This window comes from Rhinatrema bivittatum, chromosome 7 (assembly GCF_901001135.1).
Source record: "Rhinatrema bivittatum chromosome 7, aRhiBiv1.1, whole genome shotgun sequence".
In the NCBI taxonomy this organism is placed as follows: domain Eukaryota; kingdom Metazoa; phylum Chordata; class Amphibia; order Gymnophiona; family Rhinatrematidae; genus Rhinatrema; species Rhinatrema bivittatum.
Window position 1 is genome coordinate 116,010,247 of NC_042621.1, and position 26,068 is coordinate 116,036,314.

The 26,068-nt window shown below is 45.2% G+C and overlaps 1 protein-coding gene across 1 annotated transcript in view; it reads right to left on the bottom strand.

The window, feature by feature from the left end:
* MYOZ1 (myozenin 1) overlaps positions 1-26,068 on the bottom strand; it is an 80,696-nt gene that overhangs the window by 30,671 nt on the left and 23,957 nt on the right. The window contains exon 2 of the mRNA XM_029608968.1: positions 7,667-7,763. Coding sequence (XP_029464828.1) covers positions 7,667-7,736 — 70 coding nt within the window. The 5' untranslated portion in view covers positions 7,737-7,763. The remainder of the gene's footprint in view (positions 1-7,666; positions 7,764-26,068) is intronic.

The window sequence follows — 26,068 nt, forward strand, 5'->3', positions numbered from 1 at the left end:
ATCCTGGTTTTCCATCATAATGTACCCACATAAATTGAACTTGAATATTTATGTGACTAACCATATGTGCATCATTTCACCTGTTGCAAAATGAGATGTAAAGTTGTGTGTATAAACAGCATGCAGTTTACACACATACAGGTGAATTTTTAAAGGAGTTAGGCATGTACATGCAACATTCTATAGTTGCAATTTTCAAAAGCTCATTATATGTGGGTAAAATCTATTGACAATTCAATGGCATATATTGTGGCAATTTTCAAAAGTGCACTTGCATGCATAAAGGGGTAAATTTTAAAAGCTACGCGTGGGCGTCCATGTGCGCGTGCTTCCCGGTGTGCACACATGGACGCCCGATTTTATAACATGTGCATGCATGTTATAAAATCGGGGGTCGGCGCACACAAGGGGGTGCACAATTGAGCACCCTGCGCGTGCCGACGCCCACGACCTTCACCCATTCCCTCTCAGACCACTCTGATTTCGGAGCTGCCTGGGAGGGAACTTCCTAACCCTCTAAGCTAACCTCCCTTCCCCTTCCCCTAACCCTAACCCTCCCGCTCCCTAGTCCTATCCTAACCTCCTTTATTTTACCTCTTGCACCTGCCTCTGGACAGGCTCAAGTTGCACGAGCGGCAACTTGCTGGCACGTGATCCTCCGACACAGCAGCAATCAGTCACTGTGCCGGAGGCCTCTCGCTCCCCCCCCCCCCCCCCCCCCCGGACCTGCCCGCCCCTTTTTTAAAGCCCCAGGACTTAGATGCGTCCCGGGGCTTTACACATGCCACCGGGCCTCTGTAAAATAGGCCCGGCACGCGTAACCCCACCTACGTGCGTAGGGCTTTTAAAATCTGGCCCAAAGTGTATTTACATATGGAAAACATGTAAATCCTTTTGAAAATTATCCCCATAGCTTTTGAAAATTGAAGTTACATAAAATTCAGAACATGTCCATCAGAACACTTCTTTTATCTGTGGCAACATTTTTGTATGTAATGAACTTACACGCAAATTTTTAGGCACTGAAAATCCATTTAAAAACAAGATGGGTGAGTTATGCTCATAGCTCCTTATTTTTTATGTGCATGAGTCCCAAATAAGCTTTAGAAAATATATCCTGATCATATGCTATTGATGCATTGTCCGCAGAGGAAACATACTCTGGCTGCAATACAGTTTATTTAGTGAAGAGAGCAAAGGAATAGGCTCTAACATGCTCTTTTCCTGAGTCTCAGTCTCTGTTGTGGGAATTCAATAGGGATGTATGACTAATAAAAGGTCAGTAAGGAAGCCCATAGGGATGCATAGGAGACATTATACAAGCATGGGAAACTCAGAGATGCCTATAGAATAATAAATGTGTAAGGTACATGATAGAGATGCATAGGAGATAAAAAAAACAAACAGATATTAAAAATCATATGGTTGCATAGGAGACCATAGAGATGCCTATAATTTATAAAAGTCCATGGGAACTATAGATACATAAGAGACAGTAGACACATGGGAAACTATAGTGGCACATGGAGAGCATAGAGATGTACAGGAAGTCATTATGAGATATAGGTACAGCACAGCATGGACAGTTATGAGAATTCCTGGGAAACCAGTAGGCATGATATATGTCAACTTGTGGTGTATAGGAAACTCTATCAAGGTGGCTACTAAAGAAAAAGCTACATGAATTCTTTTAAGCTTTCTTTAGTAGCCACCTTGACAGAGTCCAGCAGCCAAAACTACATATGCAGAAGAATGTAACAGTCCACATTTGGGCTCTAAGTTTCATAATAGTAGGGTAATTTTCAAAGACATTTCCATGGGCAAAACAGTGTCTTCCTGCAGAGTGGCCTGTTTTAAATTGCTGCCCGATAAGTGGGCAAACCTGTGCACGGTTGTCATGGTGATGTATAAATTTACACAGACCGAACAGAAGCATTTGCGGGACTGGAAAGGATTTGTGCTTATGCACATACTTTTGCATTTTCAAAAATATGTGTTTAAAATTTCCTGTAAAAATGATGTGCACAATTTAGCAAGTATAAATGTGTGCAGGTAGTTTCAATGGAAAAATGTTCAAAAAAAAGAAATTAAAATTACTTTTGAAAACTATTTATTTAGCCATTGTATATACCATCATTCCAAGTGAAGATCATAATGGTTTACATCATGACATAAATGTTATAGGTAGACAATTACGTTCACTTGATGTGTTCATATAGCATTCATTTTAGTTAAACACACATATATTGACTAAGATGGTCCAGGGTGGATAGATATACAGGGATGAGGTAGGATAGATATACAGGGATGAGGTAGCACTGTTAACACAAGGTGCCAGAGGGATATAAACTTGGGGGTAGAAAGAAGATGTTTCAGATATATTTATTTGGGCTATGTTGGAAAGTAAAGTGATATTGAGTTCTTTAGTTAGGTTCATAATGAATTTGTCTATGCAGGAGCAAGAACTGCTTTCAGAAAACTAGTAGAAATTATGCAAGTATTTGCCATCTAATTTATGCAGGCTGTTTCAAACTTACCCCCTAAGAGGCAGATTTTCAAAGGGGTACGCGTGTAAGATACGCACGTACCCCCCCGAAAACCTGCCCCAAGCTCCTCCTGCGTGCGTCGAGCCTATGTTGAATAGGCTCGGCGGTGCACGCAAGCCCCGGGATGCGCATAAGTCCCAGGGCTTTCCTGGGGGGCATGGTTCCGGCCCGGGGGCGTTTTGGGGGTGTGGCCGAGGCCTCCGAAACTGCTCCCGGGCCGGGGAATTGCGCGCCGGCCAGAGTTACGTCTGCCTCAGGCAGGCGAAACTTTTTGAACAAAGGGGGGGGGGGTAGATAGGACTGGGGTGGTGGAAGGAAAGTTCCTTCCAAGGCCGCTCCGATTTCTGCCGATTTTGCTCAGCCTTGCGCGCGCCGACCCCCGGATTTTAAAGGATACGTGTGGCTACACGCGTATCTATTAAAATCTGGCGTACCTTTATTTACGCCTGGTGCGCAAACAAAAGTACGCACAGGCGTACATTTTTAAAATCTATCCCTAAGAGTCTCAAGATATGTTTCTATACAGAATAGTTGGGAGCAAAGAAATTCTCCTCTGTTGGGTACAGCAATAGAGTTCAAATGTTGCAGCCCTCATTTTTCCCATACATCCCACTCTCAACAGCATGCTGAGCAGCACCTGCATCCTTGCTAGCCAAGAGGGGCTAGAGGGAAGGCTCCTCTGAGAACTGCCCTCACAATCACTCCTTGGACCAGAGGTGTCACTGCCATGGTGGCAATTATCTTCCCTCCTGCCAGGGCTCTGCCTCTATGGTACATTGGATTTACACTAGCACCGTTGGACTGAAAACCTAAACGTGTGTTTCCTGCACCAGAGAGGAATAGCCTACTGGTGCAAACAGCAGGCTAAAACCTGGCAAAGCCAGGGTTTGAATCCTGCTTCTCTGATATATCCTCCTTGTAACCTGAATTGTAACTTGTCTTGAGCTCAGATTTGGAAAGGCAAGTAGTTAAATCTAAAATCCAAATCCTGAATCACAAGGCCAACCTGTTAGAGTCTAACATTCATCCATAGAAGCATGACAGCAGATAAAGTCCAGTCTACCCAACCATATTTTCTGCTTAGCTTTATAGTCACTGCAGCAGTCCCTTCTGTCACAATACCCCGGATGGTCTTGTTTGGGCAGCAAAGAAGCCCCTTTCCACCTCCAGGGCTGGAGTGGAGGAGCCTTCTCTGAGGCACATCCTTAGCTCCATTTGTTGTCAAGAAGGGGTTGCAACTCTAACGGTACTCATCTTCCCTCCCTCCCGGGCCTGTATATGCCACCTCAGCTGTGTGTTCAGCACTGACCGACTGTCAGACGGGGGATCTGAACCCAGATCCACCTGAGCCACAGGGCCAGCCCCAGAATGTCACATCAGACAAATAAAAAAGCAAGCTCAAAAGAGAGCAGAAATGATGAGTACCGCGCACCCCAAAGAAGTGTCTATAGTGGGAGCATAGATGAGGACAGGGGACAGTATGTCTGTGTTTATGCTATATTTGGCCCAAACTGGAGCACTCAATTACGGGGAAATGACTTAGATTTAATCATGGTTCTTCAAAGGAAAGTGCCACAGTAAAAAAATCCCTCAAGACAGGCTGACTGCAGATCTACTGGGAAAGTTAATGTTATGTTGGCTCTGAGCAATGAAACTTAGAACTTTATATTACTCAAATGTCATGAGTGAAGTCTGGATTTATTGAATCTAAATACTGGTATTACTCTCAATATAGTGCTGGTGTGTACTAACCACAATTTCTGATCCAAATAAGAAACAAATTAATATATTGTTCTGACAACTGCATTTAAGGTAGCTCTGTCTAATTGGAAGGGTCATAAATGTATTTATTTATTTAGACATTTTATACTGTTATTCTATGTAATGATCACAACGGTTTACAATAATGGCATTCATATGTATAAATCAGCAGAGAATGATGGATTACATAGGAAGTATTCATAAACAGACCTTAACATCTATCAACTGAATTCTCAAATACATATTAATTAAAGATCAGGACATGAGACATGAAGTACAAAAATAAAATAAATACATTTCACATATTATTCTGTACGTAGTACAATCTCTCATTAATTTGTTTATCATGTATCAATTAGTATCTCTTGACCTTCTTGTTACTTTAGTTCTCTACATTCTGATGTTTTAAGTTAGGCTGTATGCATTTTTAAATAACCATCCCGGAGAGGTAATCCCGGCAGCGATGCCGAAGGCAGGGAGCAGACCTGCCGGTCACAGCAATGGCGGGCAGCCCGAGTGCCATCACCGGGGGGGGGGGGGAAGAACAGTGGGAAGTCACGCTGCAGGCACTCCTTCCCCTAAGCAGCAAGAAGAAAGAAAAAAAGAGGACACAGGCACCAGGGAGGTGAGCCCACCATCCCAGCGAGGTAATCCCAGTGGCAACGCGGAAGGAAGGTGCTTGTGCCGGGAGGAGCGCATCCTTGGCGCATGCACGAAGAAGCACAACTTAGGAGCTTGTACCTTTGTGCGCCCCTTCATGCATGCCTGAAGTGCAAGCTGAAAGTGGTTACTTCACTACCTCCTAGCTGGCTTTACTAGATGGCTGATCTAACTATCTAACTACCTTCACTAACTAGCTGACTACACTACCTGGTTGGCTTCACAACCTGGCTAGCTTGTGCCTGAATTAAATAAATCTTAATCTCAGCCCCAACCATACATATCTTAAAATGGAGCTTGTCCATTTTCATGACAAAATCACAGAATGCAGAAAACACTACAGAGAAAGCGCCAGAGAACTTCAAAACACTAGCAAAGAGAGAGTGAAACCTGATCTATTAAAAGTTAAATAACTATTTATTTATTTATTTGTTTGTAAGTTTTTTATATACCGAAGTATTGGTGTTGGCCTTCACTCCAGTTTACATTTATAACAACGAAATACAATTAAATCTGAGGAGCAACTATCACATTGATTAACATTAGCAACTTCGGGTTAACAACAGAAAAAACAGTTAATAAAGAATGACAAATGGTAGTGGCTAGATAAACAACTCTAAAAATGTGGTTCAACTGGTCAATACCCTCGTGTGTTCTGTTAAGAGTAGTAACTGCCGCTCCATACAGGTTACCTCAGTAGCTCTGTCTGTGACCCTTAACAATGTGAATTTACCAGTGTTCAATGAAACTAGAGATATGGATGCCAAGTTAGGACTTTAAGTTCTCCTTTAAAGCACAGACAATAAAGGTTGCATTGCTATCATTTTTTAATCTTCAAATGATTCAACGTTGGAAATATTTTATTACCAGAGAAGAATTTAGATAGGTCATGCAGGCACTAGTTTTAATTGATAGAAAGTCAGCTGGCTAAATGAATATTTGGGCACATATCTGGCTAAATTCTAGCCTCCTAATAAGTTAGGTGGCTAGAATTTATCTGGCTAAATTAGAGGCATTCTAGGTGTGTAACTGGGAGGAGTTGAGTTAGCCAGCTAAGCTAACCAGCTAACTCCAATATTCAGAGTTAGCTGGATGACTTAGCCAGCTAAGGGCAGACCTTAGAAAACCATGCGGTAACTAGGGGACGGGGAGGCAGGCCGGCTTTTGCTACCAAAAGCGCCATCATAAAAGGTGGTGCTATTGGGTGTGCTAGTGACAGCGAAAAGGGCCCTTACCTTTTCGCTGTCAGCAAAGTTGTCGCGGAGTCCACCCTGACTCCTCCCCTTCCGGAGCGGACTCCGCCCCGATTTAGTGATCGGATGTGAAAAGGGACTTTTCGCGTGCGATCGCATTGGAAAATGACCCCCTACGTCTGGTCAGGCCAAAGAGCTGCCCTAAAGTTAGGTGGTTATAGTTAGCCGGCTAACTTTAAGATAGCCAGCTATATTCAATAGTGCGGTTTCACTATTGAATATACTTCCAAAGTTAGCCGGATAAATTTATCTGGCTAACTATGCTAGATGGACAGTGTCTAAATATGGACCTCATAGATTATTACAATTCCTTATACCTAGGACTGCCCAAGAAACTTTTATGAATTTTACAATTGATTCAGAATGCAGCTGCTAGAATGATTACAGGTATAGGCTGTAGAGGGAGAATTACTTCCCAGTTGAAAATTTTGCACTGGCTCCCTTTTGATCTATAAGTGAAATTTAAGGTGCTAGTATTAGTACACAAGATTGTCCACAGCAGAGAGACTTATTGTCTCTCTAACTTGCTAGAAAGGTATGTTCCTTCAACATGAATTACACTCAGAAGGACATTTGTTGGTTATGACTTCTTATAAAAATGATAAATTACATGAATCAAGAATAAGATAATTTTCCTATGATGGTCCATTGCTGTAGAATGCTTCACCTAAGGAGGAGGAGGAGGATTATTTAAAATTCAGAAACATTTTAAAAGCTTGGTTCTTTAAACAAGCTTATGGGGATGCTTAATATGATTTTATTTTTCTATTATGTGATGTTTGTTAGTTTTATTGTGCTATGAATATTTTTACTATAATCTGCTTTGATCAAATTTAATGGAATGTTATTGGAATATAAAATAATATAGAATAACTTTGGCCTCTAGCTGTCACTGTTGAACAATGGCTGAGGCTCCCTCCCGCTAGGGGCTGTGGGCCATGGACTTTGAACTCAGGTCTTCTGCATAATGGTGCACATCACCTGCTACTGAGCCACCCCACTGGCTTGTATTATGCCTTTTTGATGGATTAATATAATTCTGCATTAGGATTAGATTATATTGTTTGTTTTTTGTCATATGCTTATCTTTAAAATCAATAAAATCTGCGACGTTTAAAATGACTCTGGAAATCTGAAGATCTTCGAATCCTAATAAGAATTTATAAACACAAAGCCCAGGTCACAACAGGTGACCTGGGCTTTGAAAAAAAATTAATAAGGCTGATGCCATTGAGTCATTCTCACCCGGATCAGGAATGCAACAGGAGATGGCTCCATCATTGCAGGGGGCCAGGAGAGGGGAACGTGCTGATTCAGCAGAGCAAGAGAAAAGCAGAGAGAGAGGGAAAGCTGAACGGATATCAACAGCTGGAGAGATGTTAGAAGCAGGAGAAGGACCAGACAAAGACAGATTATTTCTGGGATTTGCAAAAGCTGTGTCCTCACTGTGTATCTGCATGATGAGCTTTGAGGATTTTTTCCTTTTGTTGGGTGCTGGGGTTCCTGAGAGAGGCATAGCTGCACACGTCCTCCTGGGTGTAACCTGCAATGGAGAGGAGAAAGAAGCAATCAGAGATGGGTGCTGGAGGGGAGGGAGGGGGACAGAACCACAGAGGGCTGAAGGCTGAAAGAACCTAGCCTAGCTTAATATTTACAGCATATCCCGTATACTTTCAGGGATGAAATGAATTTTGTGATACTCAAGAGAATGCGGATTCATTATTACCATTGCTCTTTTCTCTGTACATGACTGAATATGATTGTCCAGGGAATCCCCACCTGGGATGTGACAAGACAGGTGCTACTATCATTCCCATTTGGATTTCATTATACAAAAAACACCCAGTAAGGTTTGGTATGAATTTCATCAAATATTGTCTCTGAGTATGACCTTGATAGAATAGCATATATATCCCTGCCCTATAAACTAAAACAGTGCTGGGAGGTAGGAATTAGGAAATTCATGTATTCTGTTCCTCTCCTCTTTTCCTATTTGTTTTATAAAAAATAGCCAGAGAAAGTAAATAAAAAAAAAAAATACTCCATGGGATTCATCAGGAGGTGAGTTATTGGAGCTTATGAAACCACATCCCTCTCAGTGACATACAGAGGTTCAGGGACATAATTCTGCTTTAAGGATGTCTCTTTAATAAAAGGACACAATATCTTGTGCAAGAATTGTTCAGTTTTTTTTCTTAAGGACGATTTGTTATGGGCAAAATATATGATCCAGTTTCTGTCCTCAGTATAAAAGCTGCACTCTATTTGAATTTGATGACAAACCTTAAATGAATTTCAAAGCATTTGTTGATGAATCTCTTTTCCTCAAAGATACCCAAGCATACCTGTAATACTACTCACCTATGAGTAGTATTATTTTGGAAATATTTGTACAAGAGTAAATTGCAAAAAATATAATAGGATGCCCCATTGCTATTGGAACATACTAACTAGACACAGGCTTATAATTAAAAAATTAGAGATTGTACATAAATTTCTGTACTTAGGGCCAGGGACACAAGAACACTTAGACTCAGTAAAAGGTATAAAGTAAATTTTATTTGGCATTGTAAGTGTTCTTGGGAGATGCTGGATACTGGGTGCCCTTTGTCTTTCAAAACGACCAGCATCTCCTAGAATACAGGAAGTGACCCTTCTTTTATAGTTAAACATACAGTACTGTCGAAGTTTCTAGAATTACGTGACTGCCCAAAGACTCATTTACAGAGACACATCATGCTGTTGTCATGACAACCTATTCCTGAACTGCCCTGACAAGTTTTTCCCAGGTGTAGCTCATTTGCCCCCACTCTCCAGATAATCCTTTTGTCCTGTTAATGATCTTGTCCAGTGAGGTTTCAACAGGATAGTGCCTGAAGCTCCCGCCGTTGGTTTCTTCTGTGTGACCCATTGAATAGGCCTCCCTTGTTGGTGCCAGTATGTCTACCTGCTCAGAGACATTTTGCAAGTCATGCTCAAGTCACTCAGAGTTCATTCAGCTCTGACAGGCCACAGAACAGCAGAGGCGTCTGGGTATTTTCCTTCTCAATATTGGTTGTCTGATCAGGCATATTCTTCATTTCCCTCTTGTGGCACCTTCAATGGTAAAGGTGGCACACCCAAGTACCAGAGGTGAAGACAGAACAGTGAGAAGGAAAATACCCAGACGCCTCTGCTGTTCTGTGGCCTGTCAGAGCTGAATGAACTCTGAGTGACTTGAGCATGACTTGCAAAATGTCTCTGAGCAGGTAGACATACTGGCACCAACAAGGGAGGCCTATTCAATGGGTCACACAGAAGAAACCAACGGCGGGAGCTTCAGGCACTATCCTGTTGAAACCTCACTGGACAAGATCATTAACAGGACAAAAGGATTATCTGGAGAGTGGGGGCAAATGAGCTACACCTGGGAAAAACTTGTCAGGGCAGTTCAGGAATAGGTTGTCATGACAACAGCATGAATTGTCTCTGTAAATGAGTCTTTGGGCAGTCACGTAATTCTAGAAACTTCGACAGTACTGTATGTTTAACTATAAAAGAAGGGTCACTTCCTGTATTCTAGGAGATGCAGGTTATTTTCAAGAATGTTTCATAATCTACAAAAATGCAAGCATGTGGAAGGGGGGAAAGGTTAGGGTGGGAGGGTTAAAAAATTATTTTCAAAAACTATTATGTTTCCTTTTGAGAAACTGAGACTTTATCAGTATTTGGAAATCTGAAAGCATAAGAGCATTCCTAAAATGAAACACATGGACTGTTTAGAATTCCAGACATTGAAATTTAACTGATTCCCTCGTTAGACTGCTAAGGAGCAATATTTTAATTATACAACTAATCAACTTGGCATCCCTCATGCCCAAAGACTGTATAAAGAAAGGGCACTTTTTAAGATCACACTCAATAGTGGAAGACCGGGCCTATGCAATAAACTTTAACGCGCACATTAATTCCCTCTTGTGCACACTAAAAATAGTGAGCTATGCAGGAAGACTTTACTGCACCCATTAAAGGGGTCTGAAAAGAAGCTAGCATGAGCACACAAAATTTTGCATGGCCGTACATGCAAATGAAGGATCACGTGCAAATGATGGGTTACCAAGCTCACACTGAATAGCATTGCATGTTCGTTTGGCAAGCGCTTGCTAACTTACTAAAGTGAGCATGTTACTTAGCAAGGGCAAGCTAAATAGCGTGATCACACTAAAATGAGGATGCTTTTGAGAGGGTTCAGCTAACTAGAAACATAGGGCTTGAAAAGTGAAGGCCATGCAAAAGAGATATCCCCGTACAACCTTGGGGATGAATATATTTGATCTCAATTATTTATTTATTTATGGACAATTGATATTCCACTTTTTCCTAAGTTAATCACAAGTGGGCCGATACAGTACAGCGCGCTCCGGTAGAGTGCACTGTTAGCTCGAGTTTGGACCGCTAGCTTTACCCCTTTTCCAGTAAGGGGTAATAGCATGTCGAAAATGTGCATCCAACTTCCCAGAAACTAATAGCGCCCACAACATGCAAATGCATGTTGATGGCCTTATTAGTTAATCCCGTGCGATACATAAAGTAAAATGTGCAGCCAAGCCGCTGCTTTTCTGTACACCCTCTGACTTAATATCATAGTGATATTGTCGGAGGCCCCAAAATTTAAACAAAATTTTAAATTTAAAAAAAATTTTAAAATCGGCCCGCGGCCCGCAGGTCAGAAGACGGATGCTCAATTTTGCCGGCGTCCGTTTTCCGAACCCGTGGCTGTCAGCGGATTTGAGAACTGACGCCGGCAAAATTGAGCGTCAGCAGTCAAACTCGCTGACAGCCGCCGCTCCTGTCATAAAAGAGGCGCTAGGGATGCGCTAGTGTCCCTAGCGCCTCTTTTTACCGCGGTCCCTAATTTGCATAGGCCACCCTCCTGAATCGCATGCACAGGAGAGTGGCCTGTGCGTGCGCCGGGAAAGCGGGTGCTCGCCGGCTCTCCCGCATGCTTTTCTGTATTAGGGATGTGAATCGTTTTTTGACGATTTAAAATATCGTCCGATATATTTTAAATCGTCAAAAAATCGTTAGGGCCACGATACAATACCAATTCCCCCGATTTATCGTTAAAAAATCGTAAATCGGGGGAAGGGGGAGGGCAGGAAAACCGGCACACTAAAACCCCCTAAAACCCACCCCCGACCCTTTAAATTAAATCCCCCACCCTCCCGAACCCCCCTCCCCAATGCTTTAAATTACCTGGGGATCCGGCGGTGGTCCAGAACGGCGGCGGTCCGGAACGGCCCCCTCAATAGAATCGTGTTGTCTTCAGCCGGCGCCATTTTTCAAAATGGCCGCCGCAAAATGGCGGTGGCCATAGACAAAAACGATTCGACGGAGGAGGTCGTTCCGGACCCCCGCTGGACTTTTGGCAAGTCTTGTGGGGGTCAGGAGGCCCCCCCAAGCTGGCCAAAAGTTTCCTGGGAGTCCAGCGGGGTTCCGGGAGCGATTTCTCGCCGCGAATCGTTTTCGTACGGAAAATGGCGCCGGCAGGAGATCGACTGCAGGAGGTCGTTCAGCGGGGGTTCCGGACCGCCACTGAACGACCTCCTGCACTCGATCTCCTGCCGGCGCCATTTTCCGTACGAAAACGATTCGCGGCGAGAAATCGCTCCCGGAACCCCGCTGGACTCCCAGGAAACTTTTGGCCAGCTTGGGGGGGCCTCCTGACCCCCACAAGACTTGCCAAAAGTCCAGCGGGGGTCCGGAACGACCTCCTCCGTCGAATCATTTTTGTCTATGGCCGCCGCCATTTTGCGGTGGCCATTTTGAAAAATGGCGCCGGCTGAAGACAACACGATTCTATTGAGGGGGCCGTTCCGGACCGCCGCCGTTCTGGACCACCGCCGGATCCCCAGGTAATTTAAAGCATTTGGGGGGGGGGTTCAGGAGGGTGGGGGATTTAATTTAAAGGGTCGGGGTGGGTTTTAGGGGGGGTTTAGTGTGCCGGCTCACGATTTTAACGATTTTTCACGATAGTTTACACACCCAAACGGCAACAATACGATTTCCTCCCCCTCCCAGCCGAAATCGATCGTTAGGACGATCGAGGACACGATTCACATCTCTATTCTGTATTGGCCTGAAGGTGAATTACAATAAAAAATGAAAATAAGAACATTAAGCATGTAGATAATATATAAATACAAATACAACTTAATATATGTTTATGATTGATCTGAGGTAGATTGTAAGTAGGTATTTTGGGTGTAATACATATAAATAGATTAGAAAATGGGACCATTAATACACTGGGTAGCAAAGAAAATCCCTGATTTTATCCTTGTTAACCCTTCTGACAGGAATTCCTGATATAAAGAACATTTTGCTTTGAGGAGGCAAGGGTGCTAAAGAACTTGTTGTCATCTAACATTGTGAGAGATCTGCTCTCTGATAAAGAAGCGAAAAAAACAGCATAGCTGGGAACTTTCTGGGGGTTTTCTCAGAAACTCTGGGATTTAATTGAAATTAAAATTAATTTATTTATTTATAAGAATTTCTATTCCACCTATAATGGACACCCTTGCTTGGCAGATATGTCTCTGAAGATATATCTGAAATCTCTGAGTACTATGTCTCTGGCATGTGCTAGCAGGATTGTCATCGGACAGCATCACATCCCTGGCAACAGTTGTCATTGTCAATCAACCACCCTCCAGCACTTAGTTCTGCTCTCATATGGCACTTATTGCAATCCTCCCCTTTCCTAATTGGCTGCACAGCTCCTATCCCCATAGTTTGTATTGCAATATTGTTTTCAGTGTTTTATTATTGTAGTACCCTTGTCTTATTTTGTAATTTATTGTTTTTATTATGAATACTGACATTTGATCTCAATTTGTTTACATTCAGGTACTGTAGGTATTTCTCTATCCCCAGAGGGCTTACAATCTAAGTTTTTTGTACATGAGGCAATTGAGGGTAAAGTGACTTGCCCAAGGTCACAAGGAGTGACAGCAGGACTTGAACCCTGATCTCCTGGTTCATAGTCCACTGCTCTAACCACTAGGCTATTCCTCCTCCCATTATGATTATTTAATAAATAATATACCTACAGTACCTGAATGTAATTTGCTTTGCGTGCCTGAAAAAGCGGAATATTAATAAAATAAATAAATAAGTAAAATAATAATGTTGGTTACCATTAGCCAGACCAGTTATGACTGGGGATGGGATAGGTACACAAGGCTCCCCAGGCTGGCTACATATCTCCTGCCCCAAGGAGCATAAAAATGCTTATTTGGGGGGGGGGAGGGGGTAGGTAGGCAGGAAGGAGATAGAAAAGAGGTGATGGTATGTAGCTCACCCTGAATTTCTACCTCTTTAGAAAGCCCTTAGCTTGGCACCCCAGGCAGGTATCCATCTTACTCATCTATAATGAGGGCCCTGCTTTCTGGATCTATGGCACAATGACTTATGGAATCTCTGGCCAGAGTGTCCCAGGAAACAGTAGAGATGCTACATCAGTGTAGGACCCACAGTTACAGCAGCCCTGAGAGCAGTAGAGATTGTATAGTAGTAGTATAAGGAGATTTTGGCTAGAGTGTCATGAGGAGTTGGATGCAATAGGAATGGCTGGAGCTTGGAGCCAGGATCTAATTCAGAGCAGAGAAGGAAGGAGCTGGTGGCAGGAGACCCTGAATCACTGCCATGTTTTACATCTTTCTTTTAAATACATCATAATTGGGGATACTGTTATGAGAAGGGAGAGAGTGTTCTAGCACTATGATATATTACCGGCAGAAAATCAGGAATAAGGGGACTATAACTCTGTCATATCAGGGATAACTTATTTGTGAGGGAGGGAAGGGGGAAAAAGTCTGTACAGTCACACACACACATACACCCTTCCACTAATCTACGCTAATCTTAGGATAAGAAGCACTCAAAAGGTCCCAAGTATAAAAATTATTAAACCCTGCAAGTAAAACTTCTGTCTCTCAGATACTTATCTCAAGAGAAACTATGGCAAATTGGGCAAAAAGAAGCAGCTTTTGTAATGGGACAGTGTGTTTTAAAGTCCAAACAGGAGTCTCCATCATCACTGAAAATGACCACTGGCAAAAAAATTGAAACTGAAATCTCCCTTACCATGACCATTAAGAAGCTGCAATCCCTAAAGGTGAGGAGTACTGTGAATCATGATGGCAAATTAAGAAATTAAAATGAAGATAGCTCCAGTTAGAATGGAATTCTCTTTATTTCAAAAGAGAATAGAGGAATTGGCGGAAAAGACCGACTTGTTGTAAATTACTGTGAGACTGCTGCAGAATGGAGAGATGCCAAGGGCAGTCCATTCCAAACAGTGAGATTTACCCCTCCATTGCCCGAGTTTGAAGAACAAAGAGTGAGAAGTTTCAGGTGATGTGTTTGGAATATAAATCTGGAAGGTTTTGAGTGCTGTATTGCTTTGTAAATACAATGAACAGCACAAAATGATATTTAACTCTCTTTGGTTTATTGCATGGAAATAAAGGTCAGTAAACCTATATATATATATATATATATAAAGTGATACCTTTTTATTGAACTAACAATACATTTCTTGATTAGCTTTTGAAAGTTAACATGCCCTTCCTCAGATATAAACAAAATGAGCAGGTCAGAGTGAAAGATGACATTGCAAAAAATATAAGTGAATCGCAGATTACATTCCAAAGGTAGTATGAAGGGGAAAGTGTAAAGGATGGGAGCAGGAGGGGGAGTTGATTTCTTAGAGTGATATCAAGATGACAGGGAGGCAGTAGAATTATTTCTGGTAGTGATTTTTTTAAAAATTAACTTTCCGTTTCATCATTTTAACTTCAAATGTCATTGATTCCTGGATTGTTCTGAATGTGCCTTTTAGTATCCTGATCATAAGGTCACTGATGCAATTGTCTGCTCCTGAAAAATGTCCCGTTTCCCCCACCCCATGAAGGTGTTGTCTTTCTTATTTGAAATTGTAATTCCTTAATCCCATGTGTAACAAACAGGGAAAGCATGCAGAGGCATGACTTTGGGAATGCTTTCTAACATACATTTGTAGAAGGAGAATGTGTGGGCATTTGGGAGGATTATGTGTGGATGATGTGTGTGTGTGGGAGGAGTTGTGAAAAGGGGTTGCAGGTATGTATGCATTGGGGGAAGTATGGGGGAGCAGGAAGGTATGGGTGGATGTCAGAAGGCTGTGGGTGTATATGTGTTTGGATGGGTCTGGGTTTGTGTGGGTGGGAGTTGTGTGTAGAGGGTTTTGGCATATGTTTAGGTAGTGGTATGGTTGTGAGAGTGTGTATAGATAGAAGATTGTATGTGTGAAGGGAGTGTATTTTGGGGGATTGTATTTATGTGGGAGGGTTTGTGGATAGGATGTGTTTGGGGATGTGAAAGTTGTGTTCAGAGGATATGTGGGTATGTGTGTAGATGTTGATGTGTGGGGGAGATGTGTATATGTGTTTAGGTGGGTAGGGGTTTGTGTGGGAGGTTGTGTGTGGCAGGATTTTGTGTGTAGGGGATTGTGGGGTATGTGTTTCAGAGGCATGGCTGCGTGTGTGGAGTCAGGGGCTATAGTTGGGGTTGTGAAGGAGTGTAGGTGGTATGTATGTGCAATTTGTCGTGTGTCTAGGGTATGTATGGGGGAGTGTGATTTGAAAGGTTTGAGGGGAGATGATCTGGAAGGTAGCTCTCAGCTACTTCCCCTGCTGCATCAGTTATTTTCCCTGCCTCTATGTGACAACTATGTAGGTGTCAGTGTATGTAAGTATACTGAGGGCATGTGTGTATATGTGTATGTGTGCATGCTATGCGTGTGATGTCTGTAGTAGGGTGCATAGGAATGTGTGGGGTGCTTGTTTGTCTGGTGTGTGTTTGGTGGGGTTATGGATGTGTATGTAGGTGGGGGAGGATTGTGGGGTGCTTATATGTATTTTGGAAGTGTGAAAAAGGTGACTTTGAAGGTGTCTTTTAGTGCCATCCTTCACCATGTTCTTTAGTTTCTTTTCCCTGTCTCTGTCTGCATGTGTTGCTCTGTGCCAAAGTGCTGGAAGGATGGAAGAGGTGGGGCTTTTGGAATGGAGTGCTGATCAACATTCTGCAGCTTCTAACTTTTTCCTATAGAAAGCAGTGCGGCTTTTTTCTAGAGGCTTGGTTCTCTGAATTTACTGAACAAATGTTTCTGTTTTTCAAAATCTTTCAACATTTTCTTCCTCTATGCTAAATTTGGTGAATTTTTGTCCTTTTTTCAGAGAGTTATTGTGCCTACAGATGGGCAGACAGACAAACATTGATCCCATTCTATATGTTGGAAAGCATACAAAGAGAAGTTTTCCATTCAGTACACAGACCTCAGAGAATATCACATTAACATTTCTGATGGAACATGCCTCTCAAAACACTTTGGTGGGACCTGCATACCCCAGCCATATTCTGCTCCCAGAGACTTTGATGCACGAGGCTCATGATGTCTGCATATATGTGTGTGACACACCCTACAGTTATATAAGCTTCACACTTAATACATGAGACTTGGCATGTCTGAGGACAAAGTCAAAATCACTGCTGAACTAAGAAGGGAATTTGCTTGACTCCTATTGTTAGCATCTCCAGTCTGATTATTTTGGGGACTCTAGATGATGATCCATTGAAATTTATGGAGCCATTTCTGTCAATGCTACTGGAAATTCAGTTTATGAAGGACTTTAAGACTGAACAAGCACACAGAGTGCCTCCCCATAATACCAGCAACAAAAATATTTGAGACCAATGGTTTATTCGTATCTTGAGATACCCTCAATTACTGGAAATCCTGAAAAAAGTTATGGCATAGGTACCTCTAGTGTGGAAAGGAAATATAATTGTCACAGCATAGAAAAGGAAGTTGTTTCTGGAAATATGAGTGCATCTAAGAAATAAGAAAGCAAGGTTTAGATTGCTCTATCCAGCAAAAATAAGTCACTGTGAATAATCAGACCAGAATATTTGAGAATCTTAAAGAACTGCAAGGTTATATTGCTTCTCTTTCAGAAAACAAAATGGAGATGTGGGGGTCAATTTACTAAGCTGTGCTAGTACGTTTGTGAAGGTTAACCACCGATTTCCACATATTTCACATGTAAAAGTACGTTATTGCTCATTATTTTGAAATGGGGCACATTATTCTCAAATAGCACAGAATACCTTATGCTATTTCTATGCAGCAAATCAGGTGCAACACACTGCAGGTAATCAGCTGTGTAGCATACGAATGCATGCAAAGCAGCTCATTTCTAGGTCAACAAAGTAGTGCAGCTCACAAAAAAAACTTTGCACACTGTGCTACTCCAAGAAAGTTAACTACACCTCAAGAAGTACAGCTAACTTTCCACCCGAGATTATCTCCAGGCTAAGGTGCCTGGCAATGATCCTGGGGAGCCCATCATAAAGGAGCCACAAGTCCCAATAGTAAGCCCCCTAACTCCCCTTAAAAAATCTCAGATGGCTCATACAGGCACATAAATTCCCAGGGCCCCAACCACCCACCCACCTAGCACATAAATATTCATACCAGAGCCCCCCGAAATAAGCCCATCTGCTCCTGAGGGTAACCCTATCCATGCAATAATCTCCCCACTGAAAGTATTTCCATCACTGGTCTCTCCACCTTCCTCCTACCGGTAGATCTACTCCCTGCTTCTTAAGCCTGGAGATAATCTCCGCCTCTCCTGCCCCACCAGCACCAAAATTCAAAATGGTGCCAGCTGATCCCAGCCTTTCTTTTGCCCCATCAGGGGATGAGGGGAGCCCCCCTCCCCTCATCCCCTGATGGACTTGCAGCTCCTGTAACATGGCAGACCCAAAATGGGGAGCCACCATTGCATGCTGCCATGGCTGGGAATGTGCAAATTTCCTGGCAACGGCAACAGAAGTAAAATTCATATAAGATTTACCTCAGTTTAGCAAATCCTGTAAAGGTTTTCTCATGGTAAAACAGAATAGGAATGTGCTGGTTTTCTATGGCTTAATAAATAGGCTCCTTGGCAATTTGCATGTGCAGAAAAATGGAGAATACTATTTATGTCCCGTTTTGCTGGTTAAGAAACTAGGGAGTCTATCCACTAAAGCTTATGCTAAAAAAAAAAAATTCTTTTGCGTGCATGAGCTAAAAATGTAGTATGTATTGTATTCTAAAATTCCACAAAATGATCTATGCAGTAAACTTTGGCTCATGTCCAAGAAATTGTTCTCAGACCGATCATATGCTATTAGCTAACCCATAACACTGTAGCATCTTTGCCTGTGTACTAAATAGCCTGAGGGTCTACAAAACTATCATATACAAGCTAAACTGAGCATGCTAAATCTTTTTCCTCATGGCTCACTCCCCTTGTTGCAAACCTTGATACTATTATGTAAGCCCCGGCTGGAGGTAATCTGCAGTACATCCAAGGGCTAAGTCTTTCTTTCCCAGATTACTCAAACTTTTTCTTTAGCCCTGGATTGGAAGGATTCTCTGAGGGGAGGGGGGGATAACTTCCTAGGCTGTGGGTGTTAATTAACTGTTTACTAAGTGCCAATAAAACAAGCCACACACATTGTTGGTGTTCTAACACAACTTTACTGATGAAGCAGTTCAAACATGTAACATGGCACTTGGTCCAAGTCTCTGTCAGTCATTCTCCATAAAGCAATTGAAAATAGTAAATCTGTAGATCTGTGATCCCTTGTTTCAGCCTTCAGGATTCCTTCTTTATCCTTGGCTAGAATGTGAAGATTCCCTGGATTAATGTGAAATATATGGTCCTCTTCCCAGTTTAATTCTCCATTCAAATACTTGGGATACAAGTGCTTGATCTTGAATTTTCCAACTTCTATTTTCCTCTCCTGTGAACCCGATAGGCACCACCATGACTCTCCCCTGCATATTGGATAGGAATCTCTTTAACTCCTCTCAGTTAAACACCATATGGGTGCCATTCTTTCCCCTCTCCCTTTAAATCCTCTTCCTCTGTTGAATACTGGATAGCATCCTTTCTCTTTCTTTCTCCAAGTTTGCCAGATGGGCAAGATAATTCCCTGGAGTAAGGGATACCAAGATCTCTTAAGAATTCTCTTGGTGAGCAGGAAGTGAGAATAAAAACGTCCTCCTATAGCATAATCACAAAACTGCAAAACATCACTAGAGATACCTGATTAACAACTGGGTGTAAATTGAAAAGTACTCTCTTTACTGTCTTAGACTTCTCAGCCAAGGCTTTGGGCCTTTATTCTGAAAATTTAAGAGAATTGAAAGCAAACACTCCTTCAATCTCTAAATCCAAACTACAAATCCACACACACACTAGGGGGTAGATTTACAAAAAATGCGCGTTCGCGTACTTTTGTTGGCGCACCAGTTGGCGCACCAGCCCCCCCTCCGGAGACGGACATCGGCGGAGATGGATCGCGACTCCCCTGCCTCTCAGCGAAGATGGATGCCTGCACGGGCGAAAGCGGCCCCTGTGCGTGCAATTGGGCCGCTCAAGACGTGACGTCACATGCCATGACGCCAAACGTCGTGATGTCACGCCTTGAGCGGCCCAATTGCACGCACAGGGGCCGCTTTCGCCCGTACATCTGTCCATCTTCGCGGGCAGCTGGAGGCAGGGGAGCCGTGGTCGTCCTCGCCGATGTCCGTCTCCGGAGGTGGGCTGCAAATAAAGTAAGTCGCTTCGTCGCTATACACTGCCAGTCCTCTCTCCCCTCCTCCCGGAGCAAGGCTGATTTTCGCGCCTTGCTTCGGGAGGAGGGGGGACAGGACTGGCAATCCCGAGCGTAGGATTGCCCGTCCTCTCTCCCCTCTCTCTTGCAACTTTTTTTTCGCTTTTTCGCTTTTTTTCGCTTTTGTTGCTTCGGGAGGAGGGGAGAGGACTGGGGCTGCCCCGGAGACCAGCACCCATGGACGTGGCCAGGACAGGTGAGCGGGGGCTGGGGGAAAGTTTGCTGCCTACCCTTACCCCTGTCTCTAACGCAGGGGTAAGGGTAGGCGGTAAGTTAGCAGGTTAAACGCGCGGCAAAACGGCAGGGTAAAAAAGCGATAGTCGGGGCTTGCGTTACTGGATGGTAGGGAATAGCTAATTCGATCGCTTACATTTAATATACATGCCGCGTGCGGAAGGGGTTACCCGGTTATTTAAGGACGCGGTAAGAGTAGGTTAAAGGGGATTGTGGATCGCAGGAAGGGCTAACGCGGCCAGAAAGTGAATAGAAAGCGGGTTAGGAGCGGGGTAAACGCGGCCGCACTTTACTGGATTGACCTGTAATAGACCATATAGTAGGAATCCCAATGAGGCCCTACATATGTTGTTCACTGTATTTATGTTGTAAATTCTGTAAATCACTTTGATGTCAGTTTTTGGAATAGCAAATGAAATAAATAAAAATGAAATACACTCATATAAAAGTAAGCCTGGCACATGAGGCTGGTTGTCAATGCTGAGGAGAGAAGTGGGGGAGTATCTGGACCCCAGAAGAGAAGTGAAAGAAGAGAAAAGACTTCCAGGAGTTAAAACCAGTCCAGAAGCTCATATGTAAACTATTTGCCAAGGAGGAGAAGGACTGGCAATAGCAAGGTGCCTCAGCCAGCCCTGGCATATCCATCCCATTGATGCCAGGGAGGGAAATTTGCCAGCCCTGTGTAAGGACAACAGCATTTGATCACACCTCCTCTACAAGCACCATGTACTGTTGGGGCAGTAATGGCACATTCAGGCTGATGCAATTTAGTGCGCTCAGCTGAACTCACTGCTTAACACACACTTGAATGCCAGTCCGAAACCCCTTTTGCAATAAGGGGATTAGTGCATCCGAAACAAGCTTCCTAACCAGCGCATAGCTAATAGCACTCATCACATGTAAATTCATGTTGATGAGGCTATTGGCTATTACTCCCTGACCCACACATTTTTACTCTCGAAAATTAACACCTGCCCCAGAGCAGGCGTTAATTCTTGAGGAGCCCCTAAAGTTAACAGAAAAGCAGAAAATGTTATGGTCTGGATGTGGATCCTTGGGCCGACCGGCAAGAAGAGACGGTCGGAAGGCAGACACACTCAGCGAGGGATGGATCTTCACCTGGAAACCCGTGACCCTACCAGAGGAGCTGTTAAGGCCCGGGTCGCTAGGACTTAGGTGGCTTCGCCCTGGAAGCCCGAGGTCCCCCCAGGAGGAGCCCGTAGGGACCCGGACCGCTGGGACTTAGGAGAGTCACTGGCGTGGACGGTACCTGGAGCGGACAGAGGTCAGGACTGGCAGCAGAAGACTGGGACGAGGAGGCGTACCGGAGTCTGGGCAGGCAGCTAGAAACGAATCCGTGAGACGAACCAGGATCAGGACAGGCAGCAATCAGGCAGAATCGTGAGACAAACCAGGATCAGGACAGGCAGCAGGCAGGCAGAATCGTGAGACAAACCAGGATCAAGACAGGCAGCAGACAGGCAGAATCGTGAGACAAACCAGGATCAGGAACTCAGGAACAGCAACTAACTCTCTCCAAGGAGTGACCACGTTGCAAGGCAAAGCAAGGAAGGAAGCTGCGGGCTTAAATCCCCCGCCGGGGCTTACGTCAGAGCAAGGGGCGTTTCAGGACTTCCGGGTGCTGGACCTTTAAGAGGCCTGGCTTCGCGCGCGCGCTCCCCTTCAGGAGGCGGAGCTACCATCGGACTGAGCCGGCGTCTCCACGAGGAGGACGCCGCTGCCATGCGGCCAGGCCTGCCCGGAATCGCGCGGCTCGCAGCGCTGGAAGAGACCCGTGGGGAAGGTAAGGACCCGGTCGCTGCGTAAGCGATCGGGGCTGTAACAGTACCCCCCCTCTTACGCCCCCTCCTCAGGGGACCAGGCTTCCCAGGATTGTCTTGATGGAACTGGATTAACAGTGATTTGTCTAGAATATTTCGAGCTGGCTCCCAAGAGTCCTCCTCAGGACCGCAACCCTCCCATGCCAACAGGTATTCCCAGCGACGAGCCTGGAAACGGACATCTAGTACTTCTCGTACCTGATAAGTAGGTTCTTCATTCGGGGAGGATGATACAGCATCAGTAGAGGGATGATGGAAACGGGAGAGTACCACAGGCTTCAGTAGAGAGACGTGGAACACGTTGTGAATACGTAAAGACGAGGGCAGACGGAGTCTATACGAGACTAGCCCAATACGTTCTGCTACAGTGAAAGGACCACAGTACCTTGATGCCAAGTTCCTGGAGCGACCCGGCAAATGGAGGTTCCTGGTGCTTAACCACACCTTGGAGCCGGGCAAGAATACGGGCGCTGGTCGTCGGTGACGATTGGCACATCTTTGTGCCTTTTCTGCAGAAGATGCGAGTCGCTGTTGAACCGTCTTCCAGAGACGATGAATCTGATGAGCCACTGTTTGCGCTACCGGTGATGGCACTGTAACTGGAATGGGCACCGGCGGTTTCAGGTGGCGACCAAATACCGTCTGGAAGGGTGATTGTCCCATTACAGAGTGGGTGTGATTGTTGTAGGCAAACTCAGCCCAGGGAAGGAGGGACACCCAGTTGTCTCCCCTTTCAGAGATAAAACTTCGAAGGAACGTCTTCAAGGACCTATTCATTCGTTCTGTCTGTCCATTACTCTGTGGGTGGAAAGCTGTAGATAGATTCAACTGTACCCCAAATTTCCGGCAGATGGCCCGCCAAAACCGGGCCGTGAATTGAGGACCCCGGTCTGAAACGATGCTTTGTGGGAGCCCGTGGGCCCTGAAGATGTGCTGTGTGAACAAACGGGCCAACTCAGGTGCCGAAGGTAACTTGGGTAATGGTACCAGATGAACCATTTTGGAGAAACGGTCTACCGTTACCCAGATCACCGTGTTGCCCTCGGAGGGAGGTAGGTCTACCACAAAATCCGTGGCGATATGAGTCCAGGGTTCCGTGGGTATAGGAAGTGGTTGCAGGAGGCCCCACGGGCGACCGCTTAGAGGCTTCTGCCTGGTGCAAACAAGGCAAGAATCCACGTACAGGCGAACATCCTGGCGCACCTTGGGCCACCAGTAATATCGATTCAGAAGGTCAAGGGTCCTCTCCCTACCGGTGTGACCACCGGAGAGGGAATCATGAGCCCAAGCGAGAACTCTCTTGCGGTCCCTGCGAGGAACTACTACACGTTCCACAGAGGATACGATAGTACTGGCTAACTGGACTTTGGCTGGATCGATAATATATTGAGGAAGTTCCTCCTTTTCCTCCGGAATATCATTCCTCGAGAGAGCATCTGCCCGGATGTTTTTAGCGGCAGGTCGGTACTTGAGAATAAAGTCAAACCGACTAAAAAACAGCGACCACCGCGCCTGTCTGGGGTTCAGTCGCTGGGCTTGGTTCAGGAACTCCAAATTCTTGTGGTCGGTGTAGACCGTCACAGGATGACTAGCTCCCTCCAACCATTGCCTCCACTCTTCTAATGCCAACTTGATTGCCAACAGCTCCTTATCCCCGATCCCATAGTTGTTCTCGGCGGGAGTAAACTTCTTGGAGAAATAGGAGCAGGGGAATAAATGGCCAGAAGAGGACTTTTGCGAGAGGACTGCCCCTACCGCAACGCTAGAGGCATCCACCTCCACGAAGAAGGGCTGAGTAGGATCCGGATGTCGCAAACAAGTGTCTTGGAGGAAAGCCTCCTTTAAGTCCTCAAAAGCTTTGCAAGCCTCGGAAGGCCAGATTCGAGTATCCGCACCCTTCTTAGTCAGGGTGGTGAGTGGCGCCACCATCTGGGAATACTGTGGAATAAAGTGGCGGTAGAAATTTGCAAAGCCCAAAAAGCATTGCAAAGCCTTCAAGCCCACCGGCTGAGGCCAGTTCCGAATGGCAGATACCTTGCTGGGATCCATGCGAAAACCAGTTGCAGAAACGATATACCCCAAAAAGGGCAAGGCATTCTGCTCAAAAAGACATTTCTCCAATTTCGCAAACAACCAATGATCCCGAAGGATCTGGAGTACCTGTCGAACATGTCGTCGATGAGAGACCAGGTCCGAGGAGTAGATAAGAACGTCATCTAAGTATACTATGACGCATGACTGTAGGAAGTCCCGAAGAATCTCATTCATTAAGTGCTGGAGCACTGCGGGAGCGTTGCATAGGCCGAATGGCATCACTAAGTATTCGTAATGTCCGTCCCGGGTGTTGAAAGCGGTCTTCCATTCGTCCCCGGGACGGATACGGACCAAATTGTAGGCCCCTCGCAAGTCCAGCTTTGTGAATACCTGTGCTCCCTGGAGTTTGTCCAACAGCTCCGGGATTAACGGCAGTGGGTAGCGATTCTTCTTGGTTATGGCATTAAGTCCACGATAGTCTATACAGGGCCACAAAGACCCATCTTTCTTTGCCACAAAAAAGAACCCTGCTCCTGCAGGCGACTTTGAAGGGCGGATAAACCCCTTCTTGAGATTCTCAGAAATGTAATCTGACATGGCCCGGGTTTCAGGCTGAGACAGTGGATATACTCTCCCACGGGGGGGAGTGGAGCCAGGAAGCAATTCAATCGCACAATCAAAAGGACGATGCTCTGGTAGTAATTCCGCTTTTTCTTTAGAGAACACATCAGCGAAATCCTGGTACGAGGATGGAAGCTGGGAGCTGACATCTGTCAGTGCCAGAGGCGTTCGCGGACCCTTCCAGGGCTGGATGCAAGAACAGGAGCACTGCGAACTCCAGCGAACAATCTGGAAATAGTCCCATCGAATCTCCGGAGAATGCAATTGAAGCCAGGGTAACCCAAGAACCACGGGGTATACAGATTTCTCCAAAATCAGAAACGAAATCCTCTCCGTGTGAAGCAGACCAGTTTGGAGGATGATGGGCGTGGTACTGGTAGTTATGCTGCCAGAGAGCGGTGTACCCTGAATGGAGGTGACCCGTAAGGGTGGTTCCTGAAGCTGTGTGGAGAGCTGAAGGCGTCGTACCAAGTCCTTAGTGATAAAGTTCCCTCCTGCCCCGGAATCAATGAGGGCCTGTGTGTTGAAGGAACCACCGGGGTACTTGAGGGTTACCGGCACGGTACAATGAGGAGTAGCATTTAAACAACCTAGGGAGACCTCCTCGCTTACCCCTAGGTGCGGAAGTTTCCCGGCCGCTCCTTGCATTGGGCCAGAAAATGGCCCTTACCTCCGCAGTACAAACATAAGCGCAAGTCCCGGCGGCGTTGCCTCTCTTCGGGAGTCAAAGCGGATCTTCCCAGGTGCATGGGTTCCTCAAGGGAAGACTCCGCTGGGGTGCCGGTGGTACGAGATCCTAGGTTCGAGGATCTAGTGGTAGCTGGTGGTACGGGAGTCAGGCGGCGGGGAGAGCGCCCCTCCTTCGCTCTTTGTTGCAGGCGTCGGTCGATGCGCCCAGCCACATTAATAAGTGAATTAAGGTCCTCTGGGAGATCCCGAGCGGCAAGCTCATCCTTAATCCTAGCCGCCAGACCCTCCAGGAAAACCCCACGAAGGGCGTCATCGGCCCAACCCACTTCTTGGGCAAGAGTGCGAAACTCCAGAGCGTAGTCGGCTAGGGTTCGTGTCCCCTGCCGGAGCTGGAGTAGCTCAGAGGTTGCGGAGGCCAGACGTGCAGGCTCGTCGAAGGCTGCTCGGAATTCCTCCACGAACAAGTTCAAATTACTCAGGGCGGGATCGTTTTTGTCCCACATGGGAGACGCCCAGTTTAAGGCTCGACCATCAAGTAACGAAAAGATGTAAGCCACCTTGATTCCATCTGAGGGAAACTGATTGGGCAGCAAGGCGAACCGTACAAAGCACTGATTCAGAAAGCCAGAGCAGGCCTTAGAATCCCCAGCAAAACGCGAGGGAGCCGGAAGCTGCGTGG